Source organism: Podarcis vaucheri (genome assembly GCF_965113315.1).
Source record: "Podarcis vaucheri genome assembly, chromosome: 2".
In the NCBI taxonomy this organism is placed as follows: domain Eukaryota; kingdom Metazoa; phylum Chordata; class Lepidosauria; order Squamata; family Lacertidae; genus Podarcis; species Podarcis vaucheri.
This window is the reverse complement of record NC_138760.1, coordinates 20,017,525-20,030,175: the sequence shown is the minus strand read 5'-3', so window position 1 is coordinate 20,030,175 and position 12,651 is coordinate 20,017,525. Positions and strand designations below refer to the sequence as shown.

Below are 12,651 nucleotides of genomic sequence, written 5' to 3'. Positions count from 1 at the left end.
CATTAAAATTATGGACTGGTCATTAGGCAAATGGGCAAATTTAGCAGGGGATCAAATACCGTATTTTTTGCTCTATAAGACTCACTTTTTCCCTCCTAAAAAGTAAGGGGAAATGTGTGTGCGTCTTATGGAGCAAATGCAGACTGCGCAGCTATCCCGGAAGCCAGAACAGCAAGAGGGATTGCTGCTTTCACTGCATAGCGATCCCTCTTGCTGTTCTGGCTTCGGAGATTCAGAATCCCCCCCCCCTTGTTTTCCTCCTCCAAAAACTAGGTGCGTCTTGTGGTCTGGTGCGTCTTATAGAGCGAAAAATACGGTACTTCCCCCCCTCACTGTATGTTGAGAAAGTACTGCATTGCCATCAGTTGCATAATAATAATAATAATAGTAATATTTATACCCCGCCCATCTGGCTGGGTTTCCCCAGCCACTCTTATAAAGCTGCACCGTCATTTTAGAGTGATGAAAAACCTTGTGCCTTTTTTTTTTTTTACTAAGCACATAATTGATTTTTAAAATTATTTTATTTATAAAATGAATTTTTATCATTATTTTATTTATAAAAAGGGGAGGGGCCTAAATAGCCAGGTTTAAATGGACAGCTGCTGCACCTGTTGAATTCCTGGTAACAACACACACAACTTGACAGGCTGTTTTTAACTATGTAACTTCCATTTCAAACACAATTCAACAAACAATATCTCACAAAGTGTAATTCCATAGACCAAGGCATCATGCAAACGGAACATATCAAGAGAAATTAAAGTCCAATGGACGGTCAGGAGGTAAAAGTCCATTCGGTTCCTAAATTGGCATATTGGCAATAATAACCACAATATGATATGCTTATCTTATGATGTTCCACGTATCGCTGCTTTGAGGATTCCAACGTTCCTTGTATGTAGATATCGGATCAGATGGAAAACTTGAAGGTATGGCACAAGGATTCCGGGATAATAACCGTGTTTCGCCCAAACCGGGCTTCGCCAGCCGTACTGCATATTCTTGTATGACGGAAACAAGGAACAAAATAAATTCAGTTGCGGCAACCTGGTGCTCATCTCCAGCACATACAGCACATAATTGAAGGAAATTTTTTATTATTATTATTATTATTATTATTATTATTATTATTAATAATAAAGGGGGGCTAAATAGTCAGCTTTAAACAGCCAACTGCTGCACCTGTTGAATTTCTCTTCCTAGACACCCTGGGGCAAATCTCCTTTCCCCTTTCGGCGCGCGCCACCGCAACATTTCCCTTTCTTAATAGAGGAGACGGAATGAAAAGAGAAAGTGCGCGCGGGGCGGGGAGGGGGGGGGAGAAACCTGCGGAAGAGCGCATGCGCCTCGTTCCCTCACGCTCCCTCCGGCGGCGAAGTTAGGGCGCGGCGCGGCTTTTGACGGACGGGCGTTCCCTTCCCGCTAGATGGGCGGGGATTCCGGCCGGCACCGCCCCCTCCCTTCTCTTCTTGGCGGCTGCTGCTGAGGGGAAGAAGTGTCAGTCCGGTCAGGCGGCGAGGGAGAGGGCGGCGGCGGCGGCGGCAGCGGCGGCGGGAAGATGGCGGCAGCGGCGACGGCGGCGGCAGCAGCGTGGCTGTGGAGCGGTCTGTGGAGCGAGCGCTTCTGGTTCCCCGCCAACGTGAGCTGGGCCGACCTGGAGCGACAGGACCCCGGCGTCGGGGAGGTGTACCCGCTCCCCCGCCACGTTTGGGCCGCTTTCCCCGGGGCGCTGGGCCTCTTCGCGCTGAGGCAGCTCTTCGAGAGGTGGGAGAGCGGCGGCGGCGGGGAACGGGGACGGAGGGAGCCGGCGGCGGGGGGTGGGGGGGTGGGAAGCGGCGCAGACTTCCGCCCGCCTGCCTGACGGGCCGAGGCGAGTGGGATGGGTGGGTGGGTCCGAGAGGGAAGAGGTAGCGTCGCCCAGTGGCGTAGCGTGGGGGGTGCAGGGGGGCCCGGCCGCACCGGGCGCAACATCTGGGGGTTAGGGTTAGGGGGCGCAAATCCACGGGTTAGGGGGTGCAAATTACTTGCCTTGCCCCGGGTGCTGACAACCCACGCTACGCCACTGGCGTCGCCCTCGCTGCCGCTTCCTCAGTCGGCCCCGAGGAGGGTTTGGGGAGGGGGTCCGAGGAGGGAAGCAGTGGCGTAGCGTGGGTTGTCAGCACCCGGGGCAAGGCAAGTAATTTGCGCCCCCTAACCCGTGGATTTGCGCCCCCTAACCCTAACCCCCAGATGTTGCGCCCGGTGCGGCCGGCCCCCCTGCACCCCCCACGCTACGCCACTGGAGGGAAGACCCGTTTTCTCGCGCCTTCTCGCGCCACCGTTTTATTTCACCATAATAAAACCTTCAGAGGAACTCCGTAGCCAGACCGCGCTCTTTATAAAGATGGGGAATACGCAGGAGAAATGATTGCCAGGAGCTATAATAATGCAGTGGTGCCTCAGGTTACATATGCTTCAGGTTACATACGCTTCAGGTTACAGACTCTGCTAAGGCAGAAATAGTGCTTCAGGTTAAGAACTTTGCTTCAGGATGAGGACAGAAATCGTGCTCTGGTGGCACGGCGGCAACAGGAGGCCCCATTAGCTAAAGTGGTGCTTCAGGTTAAGAACAGTTTCAGGTTAAGTACGGACCTCCGGAACGAATTAAGTACTTAACCTAAGGTACCACTGTAGTAGTAGTAATAATAATAATAATAATAATAATTTATGTATACCCTGCCCATCTGGCTGGGTCCCCCCAGCCACTCTGGGCGGCTTCCAACAAAACACTAAAATACAATAGCCTATTAAACATTAAAAGCTGCCCTAAACAGGGCTGCCTTTAGATGTCTTCTAAAAGTTTGGTAGTTGTTTTTCTCTTGCACAACTGGTGGGAGGGCGTTCCACAGGACGGGTGTCACTACCGAGAAGGCCCTCTGCCTGGTTTCCTGTAAGTTGGCATCTCGCAGTGTGGGAACCGCCAGAAGGCCCTCGGAGCTGGAACCCCGTGTCCGGGCAGAACGATGGAGGTGGAGACGCTCCTTCAGGTATACTGGGCCAAGGCCAGTATACCTGATATATATAGAAGGTGCTTGTAGAATTTGTACTGTTTAAAACGGAAACGGGTTAAATGCCAGTGGTTCCCAAACTGTTTGGTCATGCCCCACCTAAGCATCTCTAAAATTCCGATGCTCCCCCCACCGACATAATAATTCTTAATTGTTCAAATAGTGAACTCCTGTTCAAATGGAGGAAGCCTTAAAAGTCATTGACTTGGTCTAACTGTTCTCGAATTGCCCCCCTTAAAAATCAAATGGCCCCCTTGTGGGGCGTTTGCCCCATGTTGGGACCCACGGGGTTAAACCATTGCAAGAGGTGTTGAAATTTTGGGAGGTTGGATAGTTGCAATGGAATGGTCTCGGTGGTGGGGTGCACCTTTTTATTTTTACTTATTTATGATAATTACTTTGTCAAGAAAGGAGTGTGTGTGTGTGTGTGTGTATGTGTGTATATATATATATATATATATATATATATAAGCAGCGGCAATTAGAATAAGATCTATTATTGCATCAACTTTACATTTTTAATAATTTTATTTAGTTTTTAGAAATTTACAATCACTTATCCAACAATCAACATAAAAAAAGAATTCCAAAAAAATCTCCTGAACTTCCCTCCTCCCCTTTGTGGGTCCAGTATAAGGATTAACTTTCCCATATGGCTCAGCGTTTTGTTTTTTTAAAGTGTGACTTTGGGGCGTGCCCTAGAATCATTTTCCAAAAAAGTGTTTCATACCAGAGGCTGTTATAAAGAAGACAAGACAATTGTGATCTATTCACCACCCCTATAATAAATTTCCAAACTGCCATTTGTCATAAATGACCTCTAGGCAGCATTAGTTGCCAAAATAGAATGCTTAGTTGCCATTTTGGGGCAAGACAGCTCTAAAGTTTTCTTTTTTATGGAGTGGCTGTGATGGATTATCAGTTAAACATCTGGCAAGTTCAGATGACAACCTTGAGCTACGTTATGAACTTTGAGACCTTAAAGAAGAATAATCACTTGATCCAGGGACGGTTCACATATATATTGGCCCATTCCTACCTGTTTTTTCTTAATGGTGACACAGAATGTAAGAGGATTTACAACTGAGCAGCACAGTTGGGTGGGGTAAGCAAAGACAAGCTACAACATTTAACTATAATGTTATTCACTGCTCCTGCTTAGGCTGCACAGAAAAAGCATATTGGTTCCTGAAATTCATTTGGATTGTGCAGATAAAATAGAACTGATAGAATTCTACAGGATGTGGTGTTACGTGTTCAAAAAAAGCCAAGATCCAAGGATCCCCAGGCATGCACCTAAGCAATTATGTGGGCTTCTACAATTTCCTCTTCCAGCTGTAAGTTGTCAGGCTTCAACAAATCCTGTTCAGGGAGAATCCTTTTAGGACCAGTTAGAGTGACATGGAGGAAGAAGCATGGTACTTTGGATCTGTCACCATGTTTTAAAAATAAAAAAAAGTTATTTGGTTAAATATTCATTATTACATTCACTCCCAATGGACTTACTCTGCAAGCATAATAGTTGATGACATCAATCTGCATAATATGTGTCTGAATAAGTTCAAAATAACCGAGGCAGTTATTGTTTTAGTTAATATATGAATTAGTATTGAACAGGATGAGAGAAGAAATACCGCTAAATGTTTAGGTTCAGTTCAGCATTAGGGTTAGGTCTCAGCTATGCCAGTTTCAAAATGAAATTTTACCATGCACTTCAGGGAGAGTCTTCTGCTGCTGTGCTACTATGTGTGTCAGTGGCTCAGCAGCAAAAGACTCCATTCTTTTCCTGAAGCACTGTGGCACAAGCCAGGTGATTCACACCACAGCATGGCAGCAAAAAAATCCGCTGCTGTGTGACAGCCAGCCAGATAGTGGAGATGTCAGTCATCATCCTGGTGCCCATATACGGTATCTTCACTTGGTTCCAAGTAGCTCACAGCTCAACGTGCCTGTTGAGTTTTGATCTTTGCTTCCAGGTAGTTTATACATAAATAATTATTAAAGCTATAAAAGCTATAAAGCTCAAAAATGCATTAAACTCAGTACCCGTTTGACTTCCCTATAAAATAGCATTTTTGTAGCAAGAGAAAAACCTGTATTCATGAATTTGGCTCTAGAATCAAAATCTCAGTAGACTTCAAATCTATATATAGAAGATAAATTGAAAAGTGGAATATCTGGGACATTTTTTGAAAATATTGGAAAAAACTGCTCAGGAATGTTGCGGCTGGCCATACAAAGCAGTTTGGGTCATACAACCCTTTTTGAGTACTAGTACAGTTCTTGCAGTGGGGGGCTGCTGCTGTCACTTCCAAAGCTCTGGCTGGCTTGCAGCAGCTAGGGCAGGTGATAAGATAGTGGGATTTCTGTTGTCCCTTGTTCTCCTTTTTCTTTCTTTGCAGTCAATGAGAATAAATTAACTATACCAGCTTTAGGGCTGATGTAGTTAGGTGTTCTGTTGGGAGCAGGATGGGAGAACAAAGGGGTCTTAGCATCCTGCAAATCACCAACCACCCCTGATGCACTCCTTTTCTTTTCCTACCCTCCTCTCCCCTCCCCTGACAGGCAGAACATCTAACCTTATGGAGCATCTCACTTGTGAAATTTGGGCAACACAATACAGCCTTTTGACCCCTCCCATGTTCATACATAATTTTCTGATTTATCCATTAAAATTTCACTACGCCTGTTTTCTTATCCTCATGTCCTGGAATGAACACTCCATGAATTATGTGCTTCAATTTAACATTGGGAGTCTGGGACTGATGACTCACAATTTGAGCCACAGATTTCTTAAACCATTGTTTTTTCTTCCCTTCCTGTCTGTGGTGCCTCACTTTAGAGGAAATGCATTCACATTTTCGGCATATCATAGCAGCACACTGGTTTATCATATGCATATCTCTCTTTTTTAGGCCCTAGGAGAGAATGTAGTCTATTGTTCCTATGTGTTCGTCTGTTTCCTCTCAGTTTTGCCAATGAAACTCAGCGATAAGTGAAACTCTGAGAGAATGACAGGAGATCAGCTTTAGCTTTCGCAGAATGGCTCAGTATTCTGACCTACAAAGAATCACATCATTTTTTAACTGAAACCTTCAGAAAGGCCTCAAATTGTCATCGCGCCACTCCTTGGTGTGTGGAGTACCTCAGGGTGCGATACTCTCCCCGATGCTTTTCAACATCTTTATGCGCCCCCTCGCCCAGCTTGTTCGGAGTTTTGGGCTGGGTTGCCATCAGTATGCTGATGACACCCAACTCTATCTGTTGATGGATGGCCATCCTGACTCGGCCCCAGACACACTGACCAGATGTTTGGAAGCTGTGGCTGGATGGTTACGTGGGAGCCGGTTGAAGCTAAATCCTTCGAAGCAGAGGTCCTGTGGCTGGGACGGGGCGATATGGGATTGGGGGGGCAACTCTCTTGCGGGGGCGCAATTAGTGTCAGCACCGTCCGTTAAGAGTTTGGGTGTAATCTTCGACACCTCCCTTTCCATGGAGGCGCAGATTGCAGCTATAACAAAGGCGGCATTTTTCCATCTCCGCCAAGCTAAGCAGTTGGCTCCTTACCTCTCTCGCCCTGACCTAGCCACTGTGATCCACGCGACGGTCACCTCCAGACTGGATTATTGTAACTCGCTCTACGTGGGGCTGCCCTTGAGACTGACCCAGAAACTCCAGCGGGTGCAGAATGCTGCAGCGAGACTCCTTACGAGGTCTTCGCTGCGAGATCACATTCACCCAGTGCTATACCAGCTGCACTGGCTCCTGGTGGAGTACAGGATCAGGTTTAAGGTGCTGGTTTTCACCTTTAAAGCCCTATACGGCCTAGGACCCTCATACCTACGGGACCGCCTCTCCTGGTATGCCCCACAGAGAAACTTACGGTCTTCAAACAAAAACATCTTGAAGGTCCCAGGCCACAGAGAAGTTAGGCTGGCCTCAACTAGAGCCAGGGCTTTTTGGCTGTGGCTCCAATCTGGTGGAACACTCTGTCACAAGAGGCCAGGGCCCTGCGGGACTTGACATCTTTCCGCAGGGCCTGCAAGACAGAGCTGTTCCACCAGGCCTTTGGTCAGGGCACAGCCTGACTCCCTCCCTCGGCAATCTTCGCAGAGCTCTGGCCCAATGGTTGCCAGTGGCTTGAATTAATTAATTTTATAATGAATGATTTTAGAGTGTTGTTTATGCTGTACTTTTGTACTGTTTTATTGTTAGCCGCCCTGAGCCCAGCTTCGGCTGGGGAGGGCGGGATATAAATAAAATTTATTATTATTATAATTATTATTATTATTAAATGCACAAATGGATTTAATAAGTGCTGTGGAATACTGCAGGTAGTGTAGTTATTTTTCATGTGTCCATGTCAGGCCATTTGGAACTGTGATAGGCCTGACAGACTGCCTTCCCTAAGCTTCCCCTCCTAAGCCTAACTGGGGAGGGGTTTACTTTTTATATTTATATTTAGATCCTGTCATATTTATTCCTTTCTTCATTTTACATACTCTCAATCACTCAACAGCAATAAACATAAAATGCAAATAGAGGTTACAATCACATATATGAGCATTAATTAAGAAGTCTAGATATAGGCATTCCGTGTTGGTGGCTCTCCCTTCTTGTCTTTCTTGTTAATGTAGGTGGTGAAATACCACGAGACTAGTCCACAACTCCCCATTTACATGGGAGTTGTGTTCCCAGGTGCCATATGGGTCAGTGGGATGCACTTAAGCTTGCCACACCCCTTGCGGTGCTGAAAATTGTCTGTGTGTGCTGCTCACACACAGATGAGGAGTTGTCTGAATATATTGTATCTGATTTTAGATTTATTTTCTGCCCTTCCCTATAGAACAGGATGTCCCAAAACAAGTTGTCTTAAGTGGTACTGATAAATATCATAGGAGCATCTTGTTGCTGTAAGACATTGAACTGGATCAATGTCGATGTCAGTGGGGAGGCTTTGACCCCCTTGCATTTTTTGTGTGGGAAGCAAATTTAAATGGAGGAGAGTTTCAAAAGTAGTTTGAATTATGGCAGGGAAGCTGTTGCATAAGGTCATAGGGTGAGTTGACTTGATCAACAATGTATGCATCCAAATAGGTTTTCTCGTTCTTCTTGTGTAACTTTCAGGAAACCACTTTTGAAATTGAGGCATTTCAAAAGTACTGGTAGTTCAGTGGAACTCTTGTACTGCTTGTGAGTTTCTCACAAGCATTTGGTTGGCCACTGTGAGACTGGACTTAGATGGGCCATTGACCTGATTCAACAGACTCTTCATATGTTCTTAATGTTCAAGATTAATAAAAATATTTTTTTCAGATCTCAGCTATTATCTTGCAGTGTTTGCAGACTTGATGAGACGATGAGACCCTGTGAAGATGTGTACTGCTTTGGTGTAGTTCAGTCAAATTTTATTCCCTCAAATGCAGACTTTAGTGTGGTGTAGCTAAATTAATTGATGCCTTTTGAGCCCTTTAATATATACAGTGGTACCTCTGGTTACGTGCTTAATTCGTTCTGGAGGTCCGTTCTTAACCTGAAACTGTTCTTAACCCGAAGCACCACTTTAGCTAACGGGGCCTCCTGCTGCTGCCGTGCCGCCGAAGCACAATTTCTGTGTTCTCTTTTTTTAAAAAATATAATTTTTATTAACAGGCCAATCAAATCACATTATTTCCTAATCACATTAGTTCCAAATTATACAGCCAGATTTTTAAATTTTTGTTGGGGGTACCCATACTTCAAGCTCCGAAAGGGGGTCCAAACATCACTTATATTGCTGCTTTAATTAGACAGTTCTATCAAGTTCTGTCCAGATAGTCTCTTTGTTACTTTCCTCATCATCTTGTTGTTATCATATAATCCTTTCTTTGCGATCTCTGATAATCTTCAGAAGCGGGTTAAAAACAAACATCCTCTGTGTGGGTTTTACACTTTCCAAAAATCATATCGCGTAAGGACAGACGCCATTTCCACACCTCCGTAAAGAACTTTCCCTCAGTCTGTCCGTTAATTTCCCCAGGCTTGCCAAACGTATCTCAGAGGGCTCTGCCAGGTCTAGATCACATTCCAAAAATCATTTGCATTCCGATGACCCTGGTCCTTCTCCCCCTGTCCTTCTTAGGCAAGCCTGTCTTGGCGAGACGCCATTTGAAACTGCGACATAAAACTTTCCTTCATTCTCCGATGTTTACCAATCCTCTCTTTGATCAATAATTCACTCCACACAGTTCTTAAATTCCTGCTTGTGATTAATAAATTGCAACGATTCTTCTTTCTGGGGTGGAGGGTTATTAATATCACATAAGGCAAAAAGAAATAAAAGTTTTTTCCTCCACCCCCTTTCCGTTTCACTCCAAACATACCAGTCTTTTAATGGTGATTCATCACTTGATTTATTTGTCCCGCCCATCGTTCCGCTCACAGAGATCCATTAATCAGCAGTCTTAACTCCCGATCTTCGCTTGATGTATGTGCTTTAGCTTCTTTCCAATTATGTATTTCCAATTATATATTTCAAGCCAAAGCGAACCAGTGCTGTGATTGGAGACAGCGTCAGGAAGAGCCGACTTCAAACGAGGGCTTGTGCCAAGTGTCCGCACCCCCTTCTTTCGAATCCGGGGGTGAATTATGGACACCGCTGGCAAGGCAGTCCCCCCCATCCCCTTGGGGGGGGGCGGGAAGGCGGCATACTTCCCATAGCAGCCTCTTAATTACCTCGTGTGGGTCGGAGAGATGTTATTGTCGGCCATCTTCCAATGCGCCCTCTGGTGGCCACCAAGCACGATTTCTGTTCTCATCCTGAAGCAAAGTTCTTGACCTGAGGTAATATTTCTGGGTTAGCGGAGTCCGTAACCTGAAGCGTATGTAATCTGAAACGTATGTATCCCGAGGTACCACTGTATGTAGAGTGATACTTCTGATGGACACATGAATAGAACATATATGGTATCTGTTGAATTTTCTTCTGAGGCTGCTTTATTTTTGTATTAAAATAGTACTATTTTCTCATAGCCTCAACTCAGCAGAGGTGTCTTGTCAATGGTCAATACACAGTCCAAGCTTGTTGGAGTTAAGTTTGCATTGTTAAAAACCTGCACGTAGACAGGAATTTAGGAAGATTACAGCTGGGACTGAACATCAGTGAAGCCATGAGTTCTAGGTTACTCCAGACTTGAAGATAGAACTGAGATGGTTCAGTGTTATGTGCACTGAACTTTTCAAAAAGATGCATTTTAACAAAAGAGTGTAGATTAAAGAAAAACTTGGAGTGCATTGAAGTGCATAAACATTGGTGTGTCTGCTTTTGTCTCATTGAAGGATGCTGTAGTTGCATAAGGAAACAGAACCCAAGGAAACAAAGCAAATTGTATTTCAGAAACAAAATACTGGTATATGTTTGTTTCAGAAACAAAATGCATGTTTATAATCCTCAGGTGTCTTTTTACATTATGGTTGACTTTTGGAATGTACTTTAGGGCATAAATGTTTATCTCTTGTATTTAGAGATGAATTGTGAAATAGCTTTCGGGTTGCTGGCCAGAACCTACTTAGCTGTTACTTGGTTCACTGGAAAATGGAAGGCTAAACCCCAGAAGATTTCTACACAAGACTAAACCCATGGAAGATTTTTACCTATTAATATTCAAAATTAATAACAGTGATGAGGTAATAGTCTTGCTACTGCACAGAATAACACATTGAATGTGACTTTTGGAGCTTGTAAGTAGAGCTTTTAAACTCACTAATGGTGTGGTCTGCTCATTGCAAGAGGAGTAGACGGGAAGCATTGTAAATGGACTAAACGGGGTGTTTAAAAGGTCTAACAGTCTACATTTTCCTAAAGCTTCACTGTGCGGTATGATTCTGTGACTTTAATACTCTGCTGGGGGCTGCCTCTTGCTGGAGAGTGTGTTTAGCCCCTTGCTGTGGATCTAGACATCCAGCCAAGCCTTTTATTAATTAACCCACATGGGTAATCTGTCTATGTGTGGTGGAAAGTATAAGATACAGACAACTCTTTATATCAGGGGCTGATATCCTGCTGGCCTCCACTTGCTCTTGGACTACAATGCCCATCATCCCTCACCACTGGCCATGTTGGATGCAGCTGATGAGAAGTGGTCTAACAGAATATAGGGAGGCATAGTTGTTTAAACCAGGAAAGGCATTAATACCTGTATTCATCGCTGTCCTTCGCTATGACATATGTAGAAATCCCAAGTGGCCTTTTAAAACTGAATTGTAACATGGTACACAGCCTTAGTTATGTAATACTAATTTAAAGACCCTTTAAATCAATTAATGTTTTATAATCTGACTTGCACAAGTGAAAACATGGACCAGGGCCATCGTGGCTGACCTTAAACTTTGGAGATGATTATACTGGAGCAGGAGTTACTTGATAAAGGCTGCTTATATGCCAATGCGCCTTGAATTTGATCCAAGCACACAGTGGTAAGCAATGTGCTTTGTTTTCACCCAGTTTACACTTCCTACCAGTTAGTATCCATTATACTTTCCAAACTGTCTTCGTAAGTGCAGCCTTGTGAATAAGCTTGCGCAAGTTACCAGCCTGCAAAAAGAAATACAGTACTAGTTTACTGGGGGTTGGCAGAGGTGGGATGGAGAGTTGTGCCCTCCTTGTAGCATACTGCTGCATTTCTAAGCTGACCATGGAGGTAGAGGGCTTGTCTCCTTTGGCAGTTCCTTTGCTGGGAGTAGAGGAGCAGTTGAGCACTTGGTTCCTCTCCAGTCAGCCTGTTCGTTTGCTTCCATGGAATTCAATGCATTCGCCTTCATGTAGTTCCTTGTCACTTCTGGTTACCAAGCTAGTGCTTAAATGAGAGGCTGGGTTGATACTGAGCGGTTCAAAAAGTTTGATCAATTTACATTTTTGTACCTTGTTATAAAGGAACCTTGTGGCACCTTAAAGACTTACATGTTTATGGTGGCTTAAGCTTTCATGGACTAGCATCCGCTTAATCAGATTCATGAAGTGTTACTTTTCAGCTGGCAACCTGGGCTCATGAAATGCCCATAATAAATACATTTGTCTCCTATGAGTTCCACACAGCTCTTTTCTTGCTTTCTTATTTTGTTGCAACAGGTTAGCAAGGCTGTACCTCTGAAAGGCGAGTTTCAGATGGTTAATTCATTGCAAGAGAGAAAAGTGTTACGCATTGACGCTTTATAGCAAGTTATATGAACTTCTTTTTAAAAAACCCCAATAAAACTTCTGAAAGTGTATGGCATCATTTAGAGATTTGTTTCAGTGAGATAGATTGCACAATAGAACTCAGTACAAGTTGCAGTTGCTAATATGGATAATGATAAGATTGTATATGCAAACACTGCATTTTTTTTTTATTAGGTGGAGTGGGGAGCCTTTAATGAGATATGCCAGAGTATGCCTTTTAATTCACATCACCATCTTGCTGTTTTTATTACATTTGGATATAAGACAAATACTGTAACTGAATTGGGACCTTTGTTCTCTTCCATACTGGAGACACAGGCACTATGCCTGGTGTGGTGTAATATGAATTGAGCTGGTAACTGCTGAAAATGTAATAGGTAATTGATATGTGGGTTTAACAAACTT

At 44.2% G+C, this 12,651-nt stretch overlaps 1 protein-coding gene and 1 long non-coding RNA gene across 2 annotated transcripts in view; one reads left to right on the top strand and one right to left on the bottom strand.

The window, feature by feature from the left end:
• Positions 1-686: 686 nt before the first annotated feature.
• Positions 687-1,393, bottom strand: LOC309526694. Its single transcript, XR_014216848.1, has 2 exons — positions 1,186-1,393; positions 687-1,004 (listed from the first exon to the last, which is right to left on the bottom strand). It is a non-coding gene; the product is annotated as an uncharacterized lncRNA (long non-coding RNA).
• A 137-nt stretch (positions 1,394-1,530) lies between these two features.
• Positions 1,531-12,651, top strand: part of CERS5 (ceramide synthase 5) — a 37,479-nt gene continuing 26,358 nt past the window's right edge. Inside the window, exon 1 of the mRNA XM_082212706.1 lies at positions 1,531-1,767. Within this exon, the coding sequence (XP_082068832.1) occupies positions 1,562-1,767 (206 nt within the window). The 5' untranslated portion in view covers positions 1,531-1,561. The remainder of the gene's footprint in view (positions 1,768-12,651) is intronic.